This window comes from Ornithorhynchus anatinus, chromosome 19, assembly GCF_004115215.2.
Source record: "Ornithorhynchus anatinus isolate Pmale09 chromosome 19, mOrnAna1.pri.v4, whole genome shotgun sequence".
Lineage (NCBI taxonomy): Eukaryota > Metazoa > Chordata > Mammalia > Monotremata > Ornithorhynchidae > Ornithorhynchus > Ornithorhynchus anatinus.
The window spans coordinates 5,030,301-5,051,201 of NC_041746.1; the positions used below are offsets into that span (position 1 = coordinate 5,030,301).

At 41.0% G+C, this 20,901-nt stretch overlaps 1 protein-coding gene across 14 annotated transcripts in view; it reads left to right on the plus strand.

Annotated features, from left to right (window-relative positions):
• Positions 1-20,901, plus strand: part of CDC42BPA (CDC42 binding protein kinase alpha) — a 214,952-nt gene that overhangs the window by 55,032 nt on the left and 139,019 nt on the right. For all 14 annotated transcript variants that reach the window (XM_029047251.1, XM_039914760.1, XM_039914759.1 and 11 more), the window contains exon 3: positions 16,998-17,081. In XM_029047251.1, coding sequence (XP_028903084.1) covers positions 16,998-17,081 — 84 coding nt within the window. The remainder of the gene's footprint in view (positions 1-16,997; positions 17,082-20,901) is intronic.

Below are 20,901 nucleotides of genomic sequence, written 5' to 3' on the forward strand. Positions count from 1 at the left end.
TGAAATATTATAGATGGTGCTGGGGGAAAAGGTAAGAGAAAAAGAAGACTATGGCCTGTCCTTAAAGGTCTTCCTATATGTTGGAGGAGACAAGCAAGCATAAAACACTAAGTACAGATAGGTAAATTGCCGGAATATATAGAGCTATTCTTCCAAGTTCAAAATGACAGGGGTAAAGTGCTGTTTGTGTGCATGAGATAACCTTAATGCTTACCGAGGCATTTAGAGGGCAGCTGAAGTAAATATTAAGGAATTCTAGTTGTATTTACTTTATATTTACTTCCTGGAAGGAGAAGTTTTAAAAGAGCTTTGGTGGGCTGAAATGTTTTTTAATATGAGATGCAGCATGGCCTAGTGGATAGACCATAGGCCTGAGAGTCAGGGGACCCGGGTTCTAATCTTGGTTCCACCACTTGTCTGCTGTTTGACCACAGGTAAGTTGCGTAGCTTCTCTGTTGCTCAGTTACTTCATCTGTAAAGTGGGGATTAAGACTGTGAGCCCCATGTGAGACATTTGGACTGTCAAACCTAATTAGCTTGTATTTACCCCAGTGATTAGTAGAGTTCCCGGCACATAGAAAGTACTTAACAAATACCATTTTAAAAAAGAAAAAACCAACTTTATGGACATCTACCTAAAATTAGGTTATTATGCTTTTGAAGCAATTTATTTGTATAGAGTCTTGCATCAATCCAGTTATGTTTCCATCAAGGGTTTTACTAAATGAAAAAATCATTATTTACCACACAAGTGTTCTAATACTAGTGGAAATTAAAAGATTTTGGGAGAGAGCAGTGTTGTTAAATGAAAAGATAAATACCAGTGCATCAATGGTAAAAGGGCAGTTAACAGGGAGAATGGGGTGATGAGTTTAGGAGTATTTGCTGGATAATAATTCATCTTTTAATGGCTCTTTTTGCCTTCAGTAATAGAGAGGAACTCCTAAGAAATGTCTCTGAGGACACAATGTTATCGTGGAATATTTCAGTGTGGATGCAATAGCATAAAAACAGCTGGATCAGTTCTTACGTGTTTTCCTTTTTTATTACCTTTTTCTTTACTATTGGTCAAGTAGCTCTGGTGTGCTCACAGCCTGTGACTTTAAGAAGTGATGGAAATTTTAGCCCAAATTCTTTCCTCTTCTGAATTGGAAGATTTTTGAAAGTCAGTGGGCTACTCCCTTCCTGGGATTTATGTAACTCATTCCATTTTGCACCATGCTTCCATTTCCTCAGCTTTAAAGTGAGGATAATGTCAGAGAACTGTAAGGAATTTGTCATCACATACACGTAGCTCTAATCTCCCAATGCCTAAACACTGAAAGATTTGAGCTCAAAGTCTCATTTGACCCTCAAAACATTCTCCTGCTATTTTGCAGGTGAAGAACCTCAGTGGTTTGTTCAAAGTCTCAGAGCTCAGCCATTGGTGGAACTGAGATTAACTTCAGGATTTAGAGTCTAGCACAGTCAAGAATCCTGGCCCTCGGCCTGTGCTGTTTACAGGAACTGCACCCAAACGGATCAGAAACTGCATAAGGGACTGCTGTACTTGTCCAGTGGTCCCTCAAAGAGGTCGAGAGGCCACACACCTTGTGAGCCTTGTATGGGAAAGATACTGTGTCCAACTGATTTTCTTGGGGCTTCCCTAGTGTTTAGCGTTATTATTATTATTATTCACCTAGTCCTCCTCACCAGAAATGGGGAAATAGTAGAGGACCAGAGCGTTTCTGAACCTGCCCAGGTTCAATTTAAGTTCATCTTCGGCTCAGAGAGGGCTTTCGGATAGCTTTTCTGATTCTGAGACCAGAGTTCCTTTTAGTAGTCAAATCTGTGGTTTACAGAGATGTTTAATATTGGGGATGTGAATAACAATTTATGTGCACCAATATCCAACCTTCTTAACTTGAACTTTGATTTATGCCATTAGTAAAAGTGGTTTGGGCCAAAAGATACTTGACTTGCTCAGTGGTGAATAGATTTTCAACTTGAATGCTCCAGTATATAAAGTGAGTTCTTTTCCTTGTATGGAGAAGATCATGGGGATCAACCCTACATTCCTGCTTCACATGCATCATCCCTGGCAAAAGGGGAAAAGAGCTTTCCCTTCTCCCTTCTCCCAAAGCTCTGGTTTTCCCCTGTCCCTCTTAGCAGGGTCAGTCGAGCTGAATGAATATTATGAAAACCAGACCTTCTTCCCCGATAGACTTCCTTCATAGAATATTTTCAAAGCAGGCATCATCCTTCATCTTTAATGACTAGGGATTGGTTGTAACTGTCACTATATAAGGCAAAACATTTCTTCGTTCAACCTCATGTCACCAAATCCCTCCGAGTAAAGTGAAACCATAATCTTGCAAAGATTAGGAAGAGTCCGAGTGAGAAACTGCATCTAGGAAGGTCTTAGAGTTGAACCACTGTCATACAGTCTCATTTCACTTCCTCTCTGTAAAAATGGTGTTTCTCTTGGGAATTGCATCAGCCCAAAGAGATTCAAAATTTAGTGTTTCTCACTAGAGAAATAGTGTTGGGCTTCCAAACAAGTAAGAAGTCTGTGGAAAATGACAGAAAACTTCATTAGAAAAGTAAAATCCCACTTTACAGTTCTCAAGAAATTATTCTCCCTTGAGTTTCCTAAACCCCAAATGCAAAAAGTGACAAAAGCGGTAATATGTGATGAAATGGCACAATATAGAGGAGGAGAAATTTTCAAAAAATATTGAAAGGGGCAAGAATTCAGTATCTTGCAGTGCTACATATTTCCACCCACTTTTTTGGAGTGACCAATAGGAGTCAGGTGCCTTGAAGGTGGTTGTGGGGGAGGAAAAGAAAAGGGGTAAAGTGCTCTTAAAGAGAGGATTGGGTAGATTTTAGGACTTCCCACAGGGCGTCTGGGCCCAGAATGGTTGGCTATCTTTATCAATCCTTAAGGCCCTTGAATCTCTAATGTGACCCCAGGATTCAAGTCCAATCCCTGTCTTCTCCAAACCCCTAAGGGAGAGAGAGAGGGACTCTTGAAATGTCCTCACCTTCTTAGAGATTCTTCAGATTTCCAGCTGTACTGCCTTGACCCCTACCTGAATTATTGAGAGCATCTTGAGTGTATTTTGAATACATCATTGTTTAAGGAATGGGTTGGGGACGGCCAGGGGCTTGACTTAATGTTGCTGAATCTGGATTTCCAGCCTGTAGTTGATTGACTTCTTGTCAAGAACTTTTTGTGGTGGCCTAGAAGTTCGAAATTGAGGTTGAATTACGCATCATATGCTTGATTATTTGGATTTAGGGTGGCCAGTGATAGCACTCCATAAAAGCCAGATATTGAGGTACACATAATGTCATACACACGATGTCACACATGCTACATCATTCCGTAGTCAGGTGTGATGATATCACCCGGCCCTCATTTTGTGGGAGTCCATATAATTTGGATTGAACCTAGAGCTGGGATGTCCTGACCCACACAATTGCTTCAGGGCCTTTGATTCATCTCACAGGTCAGTGAGAGATTTGGCCCAGGGGCTGAGACTGATCTGCTTACTCTGTATTTTCAGTGTGGTGGTGAAAAAGGGCAGGAATTTTAGGGTGGACGTGGACTGGGAGGGAACAGATCTCAAATAGCCAATAGACCAGCAAGCCACCATTTTGGCTTTTCTGGCCTGATTCAGAGCTCTCAGTTGTTGTCAGACATGGGATGAGCTAGTCCATTGGAGACCAGTAGACTTCGGTGGGAGGAGCTGCAGCGGAGGGAGGCACAGCTCCAAAATTAAAGAGACACCAAACTGTTCATGATGGTATCGAAACTAGACAGAAGACAGGCCAGTAAAAATTAGTCTGTCCAGTACAGTTTTGGACCTCTGGCCACCCTGTTTGGATTTTAAAAGGGTTTATAAATTTGTGGTTTTGTGCTTTCCCCTTGGTATAATTTGTACAAAATGAGTATTTTCCCAGACTCTGTGTCACTACAAGATCAGTGAATATTAACTTCTGTCAGTTGGCTCTCCAGCTCCTTGCCATTTATCCTAACCTGACATCCCCAATGTAGAGGATTAGGAGGAATTTTTTTTCTTGAGTCTATTCTTGCCAAATGGGTATATAATTTGGTCGAAAGTGTCTTAAAGCTTTGTAGGAAGCTCTTGGAAATAGCTAGGTGACATGCTTGTTGTGGGCAGGGAATGAGCCTACCAACTCTATTATATTGAACTCTCCCAGAGTCTTGGTACAGTGTTCTGCACACAGTAAGCTCAGTAAATACCATCGGTGATAATGATGATGTTGTTCAGTATAGCTTCCTGCCCCTTCATTTTTAGCTTCCATGATTTTGAAATGCCCAAGGCTCATATTCCCAGCAGCATTGCTTATGTAGAAAAAATATTTCTACATACACTGCACTGATGCACATACACTGCATCAGTTATTTAAATTTTTTAAATGTGGTTTGCTAAATCTTGTGAAGAATAAAATGATTCTATTTCATAATTTCTGTACATTTTGGACCTATACATTGTTCAGTTTGGATTCAACGTAATTATCAGCTATTTTAATAGACTTAGGCAAATCTACTTAACCTGTCAAGTCGTGAAGCACTTTGCCTTGAAGGCATTCAGAAAACATGTTTTGAGGTGTTCAATAGTAAAGTGAGCCTTAATTTAAAATAATTATTTTTGGCAGTATTCATTTGTTAGTTGGATATATTTTAAGTTGGCTGAACTGTGTATGCTTCCGTTGGAAAGGATTGAAATTTGGCAGGTCCATGTTGCACTGGAGTTATTTTAGAAAGTTAGAGCAGTTGGTGCTGGTTAAAAAATCCTTCTAAGTGTTCTTTATTCACAACTATGGACAACTTGGAAAGTAACTTTCTGATTTGACCTTTGAGATTATCTGTGAGATTTTCCCTAAATCATATGTGTTATGAGGAATATAAATTCTTCCCTCTTTTCCTCTTTTTTCTTCATTTTTCCTCTGGTCCCCATAACACTATACATAATTTCCCACAGTACTACATATAATTCCCTGAGTAAATAGCCCCTCCCCTATTTTGGGGTTGCAAAAACTTGGGATAGTTATGTGAGTAAATATGGTACTTTCATTAGCGGTGAGACACTGGACTCTGCTAATGAATCCACCTGAACCATAACTGTCAGGGAGAAGAAGTCAAGACAGGGATTCAGGGGGAAGGGGCATGGAGAGCAGCAGAAATACAAGCTCAGTTCTGCTCTTGAGAAAGAAGAACACGGGGTCTTCGTTGTCGTGATCTAAAGAAGAGCTTTCCAGACTCCAGAGAGGCTTCCATTGTGAAATAACCGGCAACTGAGGTTGCAAAGTTTTAAGGGAACCGGGCTGAACCTCACCGTGTCCCTGACAGGGAAAAACACTGTTGGTGAGCGAGGTCTGGGGTACCTTTGATAACCTGAGCCTCTTTAAAGGAACCCACAAAACCCATGGGCACCCTACCATTTCCATAAATTGGGTAGAGAGAAATGGAGAGAAGGCCCAGAAGCACTCTCTCACTCTTAAGCAGTCTGTCAATTTTGCTCTCTTTCATCCGTATGATTTTGCTCTTAGTCGACTGCAGCAGCTGGCAAGATAGACCATGGAGGCTGCTTCATTCCCCCCACCTCTGCCTACAGCTGGACTCTTTACTCCAGGCCAGATATGCTTGTGCAGCCATGGCCGGTACTCCTCTGCAGAGTTCACGTTGTGGAGGCTCTACAGAATGGAACTCCAGAGGGCAGCCCCCACTGGGGACGTAAAGGTCCAAGGCTTGGGGCAGAGTCCAGGAAAGAGGGTTAGGGTGGTTTCTATTGCGTGCCTTCTGCTCCTCTGTTTCAGGCCAGCTGTCCTGCTTGAGTCACAAAGTTTGATATGCTTGTTGGAAAGGCTGTAAAATAAAGGGCTGACTTATAAGGAGCAGAAAACAGTTGGGCAAAATGCCAGGCTGCTTTGCTGATGGTGGGGAAAGAGAAAAACTGATGGAAGAATGAAAGAGAAAATAAAATTCAACAAAAACCAAATGTTTACATCAGCACATTCCAAGAATTTCTTAGTGGGCTGCTCATGGGGAAAAACAAATTTGAGGAATGTTGAATGTTCAGGTTTAATAAGTTCCAGAAGGTGGATATTTTAGAACAGAGGTAAATGCACTCTTGGCTGTTTGTATTTTAAGGAAAGTATAGAATTGAAAGGAGACTTGTAAAGGTAACCATGTTCCCCCAGTACCCCACACTCTAACAGTAAAATAGTAAGGCTTGAAACGTAAGTGCCTAAAACCATAAAATGTAATTCTGATTTCCATAGTGACCTTAATTCACCCATTATCAACAAGAGTTTTTTTCATACTTATCAGTTACAAGAAACTTTTTTATATAGCCGGGCTAATCCCTGAAGGCGTATGGGATAAGAGGGTAAAAAATGTGCCGGCTTTCTGTTGGGAGCAGTAGCCATATGACTCCTCATTAGAGATAGGAGTGGACAGTGGAGTGCGTCAGAGGGTTTTGGCATAGTGGTGGAAGACATCGGCATTGTCCGGGAATGGTGAAAGAAGCATCTTAGGAACCAGAAGGAAAGTGGCAGCCAGTGTGTGGCCAGAGGCTGGTCAAGTTGGGCAATATGGATTGGTGAGCCACCCTCTGACACACTTGATAGGAAGTGCCAGCAGTAGAGAGTTGGCATCTTACTATCATGTTACTAGACGGACCCAAATGAAGGTGGAAAGATACTAAAAGCCTCATAAAAATAGTTTTAGGCTCTTGAGGTTCTGGGTTCTGTCTTCGAAGAAATCCTACCATTAGCAGGGTGACACAGAGCCCACTGGAAGCGGAGGAACATGAACCCTGGAAGCAGTTTGGAGATGAAGACTCTGGTGAGGATTGAATTCTGTGCCATTTGTGGTTTTGAGGTTTGGGTATGCTGAGAAATGTAGAATGGCTAACCCCAAAGGTCACTGCAAATAGGTAGCGCAATGCAGTGCAGTAGTCCTAAGGGTAGAAAGTTTGAGGCCGAGCTGGGAAATACCAGGCAGAAATAACTGAGATTTAGATGGAAGTGACTGACAGAGCAGAGTCAGAGGTGGCATCAAGGTTGTGAGTGACTGGGACAGGGAGGTGAGTGGGGGTGTCGACTGTGATGGGAGAGGGAGGGAGAAGGTTTAGAAGAGAAGGTGAGAAGTTCAGTTTTTGAGCTGGTGAAATGCTTAAGGTAACAGTGGCTCATCCATGCGGCGATGTCTTAGAGACAGGAGGAAATTATGAGATAGTGATGGAGGTGAGAGGACAGGTGGATGAGGTAGGTTGGATAGTTAAGGCAGTTTCATATACAGGTTAGTTCATTCTAGCACCTCCTGGTTTTGATTCATTTGAGGGTGCCTCAAAGGCATGTGGATTTAATCAGCTTCTCCTAGCTTTCCCAAATTTGATCCTCATTCCAAGAGGTCTTTCCACCCAGGCTGCTTCAGTGCGGTTCTTTGACCACCCTACTATGACTAAACCTGTCTTGATGGAATTTCATCACATAGTGACATTTTGGTTGTCAGTGTGGTGACTGGAAGTGCATAACCAAAAAAGGTTTTACATCTGGAGAGGTGGGAGCCTGTTACCCTGGCCTGCTCTCTGGTTTCATAGTGGTTTTGTTCCAGGGGCTGTGGTTTAAGATCAAGGCAGTGTGGGACCTGAGGACCCCTACTCTTCGGACTATAATGTTTGAGGGGATGGTGAATCATACCTTTGCTTTTTAATTGGAAATAATTTTTTTCTAGAATGTTAACAGGGAGGTGGATAACATAGCATATTTCACTACTCTTGATGACTTCACAAAGCAAGTAAAGATTAGCCTGTAAACACGTTGTGGGCAGGGAATGTGTCTGTTATATTGTGTTGTACTCTCCCAAGTGCTTAGAACAGTGCCCTGCACACAGTAAGTGCTCAGTAAGTACCACTGAGGAAAGTACAGCCTAGTCAAAATGACGTTTTTTGACTCTGGACTTGGTTCTAGCTGGGATGTGTCTGCGTTTTTCTGAGACCACCTATTTTCCCATACTTAGCTTTAGAAGGCATGGTGTGACTGGGCAAATTTAGCCTTTAAAATTTTTTTTAAATGGTACAATTTCATATTCTCTTTCATAGCATTCTATTAGAGATTCAGTAGTACTGCACCTGGGGTTTCTTTCCTGTTTGGTTGTCTAAAAAATGCCAAGAATGCACATGCAAACAGTTGGTGGACTATAATGTTAAAGTTGAAAATATAAGTATGTGAACACCATAGAAAGAGTATAACAATAAAGGCACACCCCACAACACAATTGGGTTATATTCTTTGAAAATGATTGTATCTTGAATGGCTGTTTTTTGGGGTGCATTTTCCCATAGACTTCCAATTTATAAATTGGGATTTGTTCCAGAACTTCTGGTAAAGTATTATTAAATTAATAAATGTGCTAAATACTGTTTTGCTAAAGATTGCTAAACTATTATTAGGTAACCAAAACCCATAAAATTGCAATATTAAGTGAGTGAGGAATTGTAATCTGAGATTTCGAGGCTTTGTAGGAAGCTGCAGAAGAAGGTTGTTCAGTCAATCAATTGCTCTGTTGGCTGACTGTGGTAATGGATTTTCAATTTAGTGAAGAATTTGTCCAATTTAGGTTGAACAGTAGTCTTCTCTCTTTTTCTTCTTAAAGCATTTGTAACAGGATAACTCCTTCTGACACCTCTCCCTGCTTTGAACACCTCTCCATTACAGTTGTCTTAGTCAATTATATTTATAGATGTACCCTCTTTCTTGAAAATTGCTGCCGTACTTTTTAATCCCAATATTTTAGCAGGTGATAGTGCTTCTTCAACTGTTTTGGCATCTTGCAATGAAGCAGCATGGCCGAGAAGTAGGTTTTAATCACTGCTGTTCTCTGAGCCTCATTTTCCTCCTCTTTAAAATGGGGATTAAATACCTGTTCTATTTATTTAGAGCATGGTGGGTGTCACTGAGTCTGTGTCTAATCTGATTATTTTGAATCTACCCCAGCATGTAGTATAAGACTGTGGCATATAGGAAGAGCATAATAGATACCATCATTATTTTGTCCAAGTGATTGTTTTGTGTCTGTCTCCCCATGTTAGATGGTTAGCTCCATGTGCAAAAGAATTATGCCTTCTATCTCTCTGTCGAATTCTCTCAAGCAGTAAGGACAGTGCCCTGCTCACACTAGGTGCTCAGTAAAAACTTTTGGTCTATTGATGCATCAGATTGTCAAAGTTCAATGAGCTCGGACAGTAATTCCGCGGAATGAGATCCAGTTAATTCATTGACATCTGCATCATCCATTTCTGTCAATTGATCAAAACTACTGAATTTTTCTCTGTTCAGATCAGTGTATTAAACTCTTGGAAGAGCACAAGAGAGTTGAGACATGATTCTTGCTTTAAAAAACTGTTGTAGTGTACTTTCCCAAGCCCTAAGTACAGTGCTGTTCACACAGTAAGCACTCAATCACTACCATCGATTGATCCACAGACTTAAAGGAATTTACAATCTAGCCAGGCGTGCAGCCACTAAAATAAATGACAGGTAAGGGGAAGCAACAGCTAATAGAGTTTAGATTAGATTACCCAGGTGCTTGCTGCTTTCTAAGTCAAGTTGCCCTCCAGTTCACTGCCTTCCTTGCTTATTTATTCAGTCATATTTATTGAGCATTTACTTTGTGCAGAGCATGTACAGCACTTGGGAAGGTACAACAAAATAATGAACAGTGACATTCCCTGCTCACAAGGAGCTAACAATTTAGAGTGGGGGAGACAGACACTAATACAAATAAATAAAATTATAGATATGCACATAAGTGTTTTGGGGCTGGGCGGGGGGAAGAACAAAGGGAGCAAGTGAGGATGACACAGAAGGGAGTGGGAGATGAGGAAAAGTGGGGCTTAGTCTGGGAAGGCCTCTTGGAGAATATTTGCCTTCAATAAGGTTTTGAAGGTGGAGAGGGTAATTGTCGAATTTGAGGAGAGAGGGCATTCCAGGCCAGAGGCGGGATGTGGACCAGGGTTTGGCAGTGAGATAGGCAAGATAGAGGCACAATGAGTAGTAACAGCACTAGAGGAGCAAAGTGTGTGGGCTGGGTTGTAGAAGGAGACAAGTGAGGTGAAGTAGGAGGGGGCAAGATGATGGAGTATTTTAAAGCCAGTGGTGAGGAGTATTTGATGTGGAAATGGATGGGCAATGACTGGAGTTTTTTGAGGAATGGAGTGACTTGACCAGAACGTTATTGTAGAAAAATGATCCAGGCAGCAATGTGAAGTATGGATTGGAGTGGGGACAAACAGGAGGCTGGGAGGAGATGGTGATGATGATGGCATTTGTTAAGCGCTTACTATGTGCCAAGCACTGTTCAAAGCACTGGGAAGATACAAGGTAATCAGTTTGTCTGATGTGGGGCTCACAGTCTAAATCCCCATTTTACAAATAGTTAAACTGAGGCACAGAGAAGTTAAGTGACTTGCCCAAAGTCACCCAGCTGACAAGTGATGGAGCCGGGATTAGAAAACATAGCCTCTGACTCCCATGCCTGTGCTCTTTCCACTGAGTCACGCTGCTTCCAAGGAGGCTGCTTATCGCTCAGAGATCTCAATCCTTGTTATAGATGGAGTTTTTAAGTGTAGGCAGGGCACTGTACTAAGTCCTCTTCTTGCCTTGAAAATCTGACACAAAACTTGGCCAGACTTTTTTCTGAGGCCCACTGTTTGTTGGTTGCTCCAACATCAGTGATATTTATTGTGCACTTACTGAATTGGAGCACTGTTCTAGGTGCTTGGGAGAATACAATCCAACAGCTGGGAGATAAGTTTTCAGGCTAGGTGGGGTGGAGACAGAAGGGATTTACTTGTCTGTAATGCTTGGCCTGAACATTTGGGCATTCATGGAGTAAGGAAACAAACGCTGATATTTAGATCCCCAGCCTCGTTTAACCCCTAGGCGTATGCTGGTAGTTCTTTCTGCAAGTTACAGGAACATGGATTAGGTGGTGAAAAATGCATCAGGATGAAAGAGTTGTGACTTGAGTGCAATGCAGATGGTAAAAGATATTTTTACCTAAGTAACTTATGGGGTTACAACATGTGTATAAATCTAATGAAAAGAAAAATAGTTACCTTAATTGAAGGCCGTAACAGAAAATTATAGTCCTCCAAGGACTGTGAGCTCCTTGTGGACCAGGAATGTTCCTACCAACTCTGTTGAACTCTCCAAAAGACTTAGTATGTGTTTTGCCCCCAGTAAATGCTCAGTAAATACCATTGATTGAAATTCACAATTTCTCTTTGGTTTGTCTTCTGAGTTTCCCTTCAGAGTCTGAATTAAACAGGTCTTTCCTGCTTTCATCCAAGCCACTTTCTTCGTTAGACCTCAGCAAAATTGCAGTTGTGCTTCTTTAGGGTCAGATGAAAGAGACTACAGATAATAGCATTTGATAAGTAGTAGAAAGAAAAAGCACTAAAGTTAACTTTCTTCAATATGACTTTGCTGCCCCAAAGGAGAAAAGTTAGTCCAGGAATTTCCATTTAAAAGAAAATATAACCAAATATCCCTCACTGGTGGTGAGAGTCACAAGATTTTTCGTCTTGGTTTCATCACCAGTCTAGCATGCTCTGCTAAAGTCCCGTGGTGGCTGAGGTGATCAAGGTAGTGGCTGCTGCGGAGCCCAGTCTGGAGTGGCAGCAGAAGTGTCAGGAGGAGATAAGACACACAAGTGAACACAACTGTGGCCACTGATTTCCTGGAGTCCCCATTTCCTCTAGCAGCCGAGACAGACTGTTCACTAGCTCTGTGGTGGACACATGGCCGGAATTCCGGGCAGCCAGTGGTGGGGGTGGCCGTATGCAGCTGCTATTTTGCTTCTTCCTGCTCCGCTGCTCTGTGCCAAGCAAATCTGTCTCTGTGAATCTCTGTGACTGTATGTCTGAAAGAGTGATTTGAGAGTGTGACTAGGTGAGTGTGTATGAGTGACTTTTGCTCTTGATTGGGAGTGGGGGTGGAGGGAGGTCTGGGTCCCTAGTTTCCATCTCCCTCTACATTTCTCTCTGTCTGTCTCTGCATTATGTTGTGCCTCCCTCAGCTTCTGTATCTCCTTTCTGCCTTTCTCTTCCTCTTCCCTCAACTCATATGCTTGTGCAATGTATCCTACCCTTGGAAGCCTCACCCCATAGTTATGGTACTTGTTAAGCTCTCAGAATATGCCAAGCATTGTTTTAAGCACTGGTGTAGAACATTCAATGTGTGTGTGTGTGTGTGTGTGTGTGACTAAGGTGGGCTAATGTTTTTTCATGGTTGAATTTATTAAATGTTTATTATGTTCCAAGCATTCTGCCAGGCCCTATAGAGATTCAAAATGACCTGAACCGACAAAGTCCCTGTTCCAGCTGGGGCTCTGCTCACAGCCTAAGAGGTAATGATAATAATAATAATATGATATTTGTTAAGCACTTACTATGTGCCAAGCACTGTTCTAAGCATTTGATAAAGAGAGACAATCCCTGCCCACACCGGGCTTACAGTCTAGAAGTGAAGAAGAGAAGTGAACTGACTTACCCAAGGTCACACAGCAGACAAGTAACAGACTCAGGATTAGAACCCATGACCTTCTGACTCCCAGGCCTATGCTTTATCCACTATACCTTGCTGCAGTAGGGAGAGCCAGTATTTACTATCCACTGGTTTAAATGACTGGTCCAGGGTCACCCAGCAAGCCATTGGCAGTGTCCTGTGCCCTTTCCACTAGGCATACTACCATCCCCTTTCTTTGATTCTTAGCTACCTAGCGAAAGAACATTTTCAGCTGTAAAATGCTGCACACTGACTGAGAGAGAATTATTAGTCTAGGTTAATGAAGCATATCTTCAGCAAAGGATTTGGGCACCATGCTCTCTGAAAAAGAATTTTAAATTGGAAAAATTAATCGCACTGGGTAAATTCCATTGGGTGAGTAATTTTCCTCCACTAGTAAGGAGGCCTGGGAAGCAGTTTTCGGAATTGAATCCTATTCGAGCTACATAACGGTGCAGAATTTTATTCCTGTCAAACTTTTGTCTTGAGGTTTGTTTTTGTTTTCAGAGATCATTTAGCAGGCCAACATCATAAGGGAGAATGACTATGTAAATCCAGGTACTTGCAAAGACTTGTGACTTTGCACACTTCCTAGCCTACATGACATTTTCCATACATACCCTTTGTCTTCATTAGGATTTGATGCTGAGACCAGGTCCCTTGGCACAAAGCCCAACCCGATCGGTTTTAGGTGTGAAGCGGGAATGCAATTATGAGGCATTTTGAGCTAGAAACTGAATGTTCTTCAGTCTTCAAGTCTATTTTCCAGAGGGTACTGTCACTGTTCTTTTTGTGCATGGCTGTCCTTGGGATTCTTAAAAATTCACAGGGACCTTGAAGGTCTGGCTTGGAGCTTGCTAGTTCTGTATGGACTCATTCCTAGCCCATTTCAGACTCTCACCAGATTTAGACACTGTTTGAGGGCTCCACTCCTAGCGTGGCCAAACTAGGCAGGATCCAGGCCTGGGACAGATTTGAGATTTCCAGTCTAAGCAAGACTCTCTCTAGCATAGTGTTCTGGGCTTACAGTGGATATTGGGTAAATATTGTTGCCTAAAATGTTTATGTTGAGATCAATCAGGTCTTCATTTAGAGGAATAGTCTGAGGGCCATGCAAAATTCGGTGGGTTTCTTTGTGGTTTCCTTCCGATTTGGACTTAATACTGTCACCACATCCTGCCATGTTTTCCCAGTGAGTGCGGCCCTTTCTGCATTTCCTACTGGCCCTGGCCCACGCCACCTTCAGTTTGTTTCCACTTGCTTTGCCTTCCTTCCTGGCCTCTCCTGGTATCATGAACCAGCAGCTCCACATCACTTGGTTCGTCCCCCAAGCCATGCCCTTGTTTTCATTGTTTGGCCAAGCACACAGGAAGCTCATGTGCATATGTGTGTGCATTTTTTAATGGTATTTGTTAAGAGCTTACTATGTGCCAGGCACTGTACTAAAGCACTGGGGTAGATACAAGACATTCGAGTTGGACACAGTCCATGTCCCACAGAGCTCTCACAGTCTTAATCCTCATTTTACAGATGATGTAACATGCACAGAGAAATGAAGTGACTTGCCAAAGGTCACACAGCAGACAAATGGTGGAGCCGGCACTAGAACCCAGGTCCTCCGACTCCCAGCCCCAAGCTCTTTCCACCAGACCACTCTGCATTTCAGAAAAATTGCTCTGAGCACTATTATATGGGTAGCTGTAGCTCTTAGTGATCTTATTTGAAAACATCCTGCCTCCTGTTTCCACATTTTCCATTGGATTAGGTTTTACTTTCATAGGAAAGGAGGAAAGAACAGGATGATTAATCCACCATAACTCCTCAAGGAACTAACTCCTGTTGCACTCAATTTATAGTGTAGAAAGTTTCCGCTTTTGATATATGAGGAATATAAGCACACTATAACAGTTCAATTTCCCTAACTTTGATCTAACTACTTATCTGGATGCCATAATTTGAAGGAGGATTAGAATACAGCCTCTCCCACAGCTTCCTTCCTCAAGCAGGAATCATTGCTTGTGTGTTGTTTTTTTCATACTATCTTGGCTTCCCTGTCACTTAGCCAAATTGTAGCATGTAAGGTAAATGGCGTGAGGGTAGGTGGCAAATTTCCGTTGATTTGCTGTGTGACCGTTTTCTTTTCCATGAGGAAATTCTGACACAAGTTGAGATTTTTGGCAGAGAACCTTGTGATACTGGGAAGGCATTTGAGGATAGATTAAAAAGTCTGCAGAGTTTGGAAACTCATTAGTGAGACACTAGAATTTTTTTGTGTGTTGGTTTTTATTTATTTATTTCTTTTTTTGGAGAGCCTCCAATGAACAGACTTGTTCTGACAGCTGGTACTCCCTATAGCATTTGGGGTTGGAACTTGCATGGCCATCGTCAGATGCTCAGAGTTCTCAAAATCTATTACTTTGGGGGGAAGTGTTTATTTGACAGAAGGTGGCAGATTCAGGAACCATTCCAGGGAACGTTCGCAGGCTAATTTTATAAATGTTCATGGAAACAGATGTAGGGCGAACATTTGAAGTATATTTCCTTGTATGTATTTTGTAGTGTATCATTTTGACAGAAAAAAATGTAGAAGAATCTTCTCTATCCTGGGCAAAAACTGTATGAGGGATTCTACTTTGGCATGATATTAGGAAAATTCATAAACCTCATTCAGCCCCTTGAAGAGCCAGGGAGAAAGAACTGTAGTTGCCTGAGACTTGGGAGTCAGAGGTCGTGGGTTCTAAACCAGGCTCCTCCACTTATCAGCTATGTGACTTCGGGCAAGTCATTTTCCTTCTCTGTACCTCAGTTACCTCATCTGTAAAGTGGGGATTAGGACTGTGAGCCCCATGTGGGACAACCTGATTACTTTGTATCAAGGCCAGTGCTTTGAACAGTGGTTGGCACATAGTAAGCGCTTAAATACCATCATCATCATCTGTGGAGGCTGGAGGCTCTGCATGAAACATCATAATAGCTGTGATATTTGTTCAGCACTTGCTGTCTGCTAAACAAGCCACTGTCTTAAGCACTAGGGTAGATACCAGATAATCTGGTTGGACACTGTCCCTGTCCCACGGAGGACTCTCTATCTGAGGGGAAACAAGATATATTAATATGTATATTAGGCCCCGTAGGTTTGGGGCCGGGCTGGGAGAAGGCTAATAATGACTGTATTCTTCCAGTGATTTGAATAGGAGCTTAGTGGTTATTGCTACACTGACCCTAAGGTGATTTTCATATACCTCTCAAAGAAGGGCTGCTTTTCTTCTCACTCAGACAAGCCAGGAAATGCAGATTCAATGTAATAACAAAAAACTAGCTTGTCAGTATGTTTTAAGGTATTTTCAGATAAGATTCTGCTGCTGCTCCCTGCTCTCTGCTCTACAATTTGGATGTCTGCTGCTGGAACTTTTCTTCCTTTCATAGCTGCGTGTGCTGACATACTCTCTTCTCCTGGAAAGCCATTAGTAATGTGACTGTTCTCATTTATACATACACTATCGGTCAAGCTTTAGGTCTTTAAGTGATTTCAAGGATCTACTAGATGTCCTCCTTTTGAATTGAAGTTTTCAAAATATCTCTCGCATTCTACTTTCTTTCACTTGACTTAGGCATTATTCCTTGTGTTTTCCCTTGTACCCCATCACTGTGTAGGTTATACTTCATCTTCCTGGTTGAAGTTGAAGACAGGTCTAATAGTAAGTTAGGTACTATTATTTGTTTTCCTTTGTAGATTGCCCCCTTCCCTGCTCTCTATTGTCAGTGGATCTATGACTAAGTTCTTAATATGGAAACAGAGTTCTCTTTGTGATATGCCCTCTTATTCCCAAACTTATTTCATTTCCCTCCCTTTTTAGTGTATATTATTGATGTGTGTCCTCTGAAATTTTGTCTGTTATAACAGTGTATTTTTTTTAACACGTGCACTTGTAATGTATAATTATGACTATCAGTGATAGCACTTGTCAGTGATACTAAGCACTTATAATATGCTAAGGGCTTGGAAGAACAAATGTTTTTTGTGTGACACAATTCCTGGCCCCCACGAAGCTCCTAATCTACAAAGAGAAGGACGACAGACACAAGGAACAAAACAGGCTAAAAAGTATATAGAAACAGAAACAGTACAAGATAACAGTTCATTTCCAATCTAATTAACTTTGGTTACAGCTGCCAACTGTTTCCGCTCTTGGGTCTGTGTTACAGCACTTCTTGGCTTGATGCTGGAGCTTTTTAAAGCCTTAGAAACAAACTTAACCTGAGTGACAAATATAGGATAGGTGATAGAGGGAGTGTGTTTTGCATTTGTTGGTTTCGGGGAGCATGTTGGTTTGCTCTCTGGAATTGAGAGGCAAAGGCCTTAATGAGTCCTACAACATTTCATTTTTTTTTCTTTTATTCATCTCTCACAGGTTGCTGTGGTAAAACTGAAAAATGCAGACAAGGTATTTGCCATGAAAATACTCAACAAGTGGGAGATGCTGAAGAGAGCAGAGGTAAATTCTAGAAATAGCTGATATTTCAAATGGGAGCTTGGTGTGACTTTTCTGGATTGTGATTTTTGTATGCAAAGTTGAAAGAGGCAGTTTATAAGTAATGATGATTAAAAGAAATATTGCTAAAAAAAGTTACGCAGTGCTCTCTAGTATACTGAGTGGGAAAGTAATATGAGATTGCATAGAGTAGTTGTGGGATTTGCCATAATCCCATTTTTTTCCCATTACTGACATTACTAAAAGGCTTTTAATGGCTTCATTCTAAATTGGCATTTGGTCTTTATATTCTAGTATTACAGTTTTTAACTGGAATGTATTGAGGTATGTTCTATAAGATTGCTCTCATTCACCTGCTTTTCAATGATGAAACTGCTTTTTTTTGACTAGTAAGAAAGGAATTGATGGTGTCCATTTTATAATTTATAAACGGTTCTTCTCATGGATTACTGCTTGATGAAAATAGCGTGCTGAAATGGAATGTAACCAAAAGCTCAGCTGTCCAAGAATAAAAAAACACAAAATATTTGGTGATCAGAATTAAGTTTTTGTTTTATCAAATTTGAACACTTTATGGATTTTTTGAGTCAAGATTTGTCTCTGAGGAGGAACCTTTTACCATTCATTCATAATCACCTTGATTGTGGTATTAAGTGCTTAACTATGTGTCAAACACTGTTCTAAGCACTAGGGTAGAAACAAGTTAATCAAGTCAGACACTGTCCTTGTCTCACATGGGGCTCACAATCTGAGTACAGGGGAGAACAGGAATTTTTAAAAATGGCATTTAAGTACTTCATTCAATAGTATTTATTGAGCGCTTACTATTTGCAGAGCACTGTACTAAGCGCTTGGGATGAACAAGTCGGCAACAGATAGAGACAGTCCCTGCTGTTTGACGGGCTTACAGTCTAATCGGGGGAGATGGACAGACAAGAACAATGGCAATAAATAGAGTCAAGGGGAAGAACATCTCGTAAAAACATGTTCCAGGTACTGTAATAAGCACCAAGTAGACAGAAGCTAATCAGGTTGGACAATGTCCATGTCCCACATGGGCTCATAGTCTTAATCCCCATTTTACAGATGAGGTAACTGAGGAACAGAGAAGTTGAGTGGATTGCCTAAGGTCACACAGCAGGCAGATAGAGCTGAGAATAGAACCCAGGTACTTTGAGTCTCAGGCCTGTGCTCTTTCCACTAAGCCACACTACTTCCCAATTCATAAGCATTTATTGAAAGCTTCATGTGTACAAAGCATTGGTAGGTGATTGGGAACATACTATATAATAAAAAAAAAATTAGCCAATCATTGGTATTTATTGAGCACTTGCTGTGTGCTGAGCATTGTAATAAGCGCTTGGGAAAGTGAACTACTGTAGACATGATCCCGTCCACAAGGTGCTTACAGTCTACAGTAGAACCTAGGATCCTTGCCTTTGAGGAGTTTATAATCTAATGGGGAGAGACAGGTAGGCACAAATTGTACATATAGAATATGAATAAAAATGGAGCCGTAAGTATAACTGGGGGAAGAAAGCAAGCAAAAAATCATAAATGGAATGCTAAGGGTAACTAGTTGGATGTCCTGGCCATGGGAAAGGGGCATTCATTAGGAAAATGCTTCTCAGAGGAGGTGGCTTCTCAGGAGGATTTTGTAGGTCAGGAGGAATATAGCGTGGCAGATTTGAAAGGTGAAGGAACTCCAGGCAGCTTAAAGGATGAGAGCAATAGTCAGTGATGGGAGAATCTAAAGCAAAGTTATTTATATTCCGGGGATCATGTATTTATCTCAACAATTAGTACAGTGCTTGGCATTTGCGAAGTGCTTAACAAATACCACAGTTATTATATATAATTATTTATTAAACAGGTATTGTGTCTCAGACGCAATGAGATGGTTTTACAAGGACTGTAGCCAATATGATTTTGTACTCCAGTGATTAGCACAGGGCTTGGCAAATAGTAAGTGCTTAATTATACTATTACCATCATTATTATGATAATCATGTGAGTCGATAATCTCCTTGAGAGACTGAGGGGAGAACGAAGAGGATATCTAAAAAAGGTTTTTATGTGATCAGCAGCTGTATAGGGTTTCTTTGAGGAGATTGAACAGGAAGTGGGAAATAGTTGGTCGCTGGAGGCTGGATGGAATCAAGAATAGATTTTTAGTATGGGGAAGACATATGGAGGAAAATACTTTCATTTTGGCCATTTTTTTTAAGTGAGTGTTTTGGGAAAATAGCAGTACCAGCACAAAAATAAATGCAGCATTTTTGTAGGTAGTGGAGTGTTCGTGAAATTTTATTTAAATGACTTTTTACTGCCTGCAACATTTCTGAGATTGCTTAGGTTAATATGTAATTAGTCCTTAAGAGTTGTTTTTTTCCTCTCTGCTCACAATAGAACTTTTGGCAGTGTTATAAATGCCTGTCTTCATTTAGTCTGTAACAAATTCTGCCTTCACTGCTGGCTACACAATGCACACACACATTCTCTCTCTCTTTCTCTCTCATTCTCACTCTCACTCTGTTTTTGTCAGTCTGCATTTCAGTCACTCAGAAGTCATAAAGCTGGGAAGGAATGATAATTAGCCAGAACTTTAAAGGGTTTGAAAGCCCTAGGAGGAGATGAAATTTAGTCATATAATGCTATTTATCTTGTAGACACTCAATAAGTACTTGCTTATGGACTGTTAGAATTGAGCCAGTAACTTCTATTTCCATAGATTCCTGAATATGAGCAGGAATGTAGCTGTCTACTCTGTAGATGAATTGTTCAGTCTTGAAGAAACCCATTTGGGTTTATGGACCTCACAATTTAAATGCCCTGCACAGAAACAAACCTTCAAAACTATTTACAACCTTCACTTAATAGAAGGAAATGCAGCTTTGAAATGTACTTTAAAAGAAGTACATTTAAAAATAGAATGGAATTTAATTGCTGCTTTTGACTTATCTCATCTTTGTTCGTGAAATATGAAATTTAGGCCTGACTATAATTTCACCTGATTTTGGAAGAGTGTATAGTGTTATCTGATGAAATATTTTAAATTATTCTCTTTTTGAGAAAAATATACAATGAATCCAGGTTAAATAGAATTGTTTTACCATTGCTCACAGAAATCCAGAGGGGCAGTATGTCAGTTTAACGGCAAGTGCTTATAAGTCAGCACTTGGCCTCTTTGATTAAATGCTTGGAACTCAATTCTTCCCTATTTTGAAGGGTGGGGATAGTTAGGGGTGGCTTGGGGCCAAGGACTCATAAAATAGAGCATCGTGACAATTTTTGTGGGTTCACAGTGTCTCTTCCCCATGCAGTTTCTGCAAAGCTAAAACTTCAAAATAGAGAATCAAGCAGTTATTTCCTTTTAATTTAGGCTGGTTGCCATTGCCTTGCTGCTTTACAGATTAGTAAATATAGTTAACTCTCTTCTGTGTTTGAAGCTAGCCCTCATATGTAACTATATACTATACTATATAAGTATATACTAGTTCCAACTACTATGCAAGGTGCTAAAAAAGATATAAGATAATCAGATCAGAGATGATCCTTTGCTTGGGGCTCATAATCCATGAGGGAGGGAGGGAGAGCAAGCATATCCTCGAGTTACTCATATAGTGGGGAGGTTATTACTTGAGGTATGTTTGTACTCAGGATTTTGTCCTCTAGAGATTGATGGCTGCTAAAATAATGATAATAAAAAATAATATTTGTCAAACGCTATGTGCCAAGCATTGTACTAAATGCTGGGATAGATACAAGATAAATCAGGTTGAACACAGCCCTTAGCCCTCTTGGGGTTCACAATCTAAGAAGG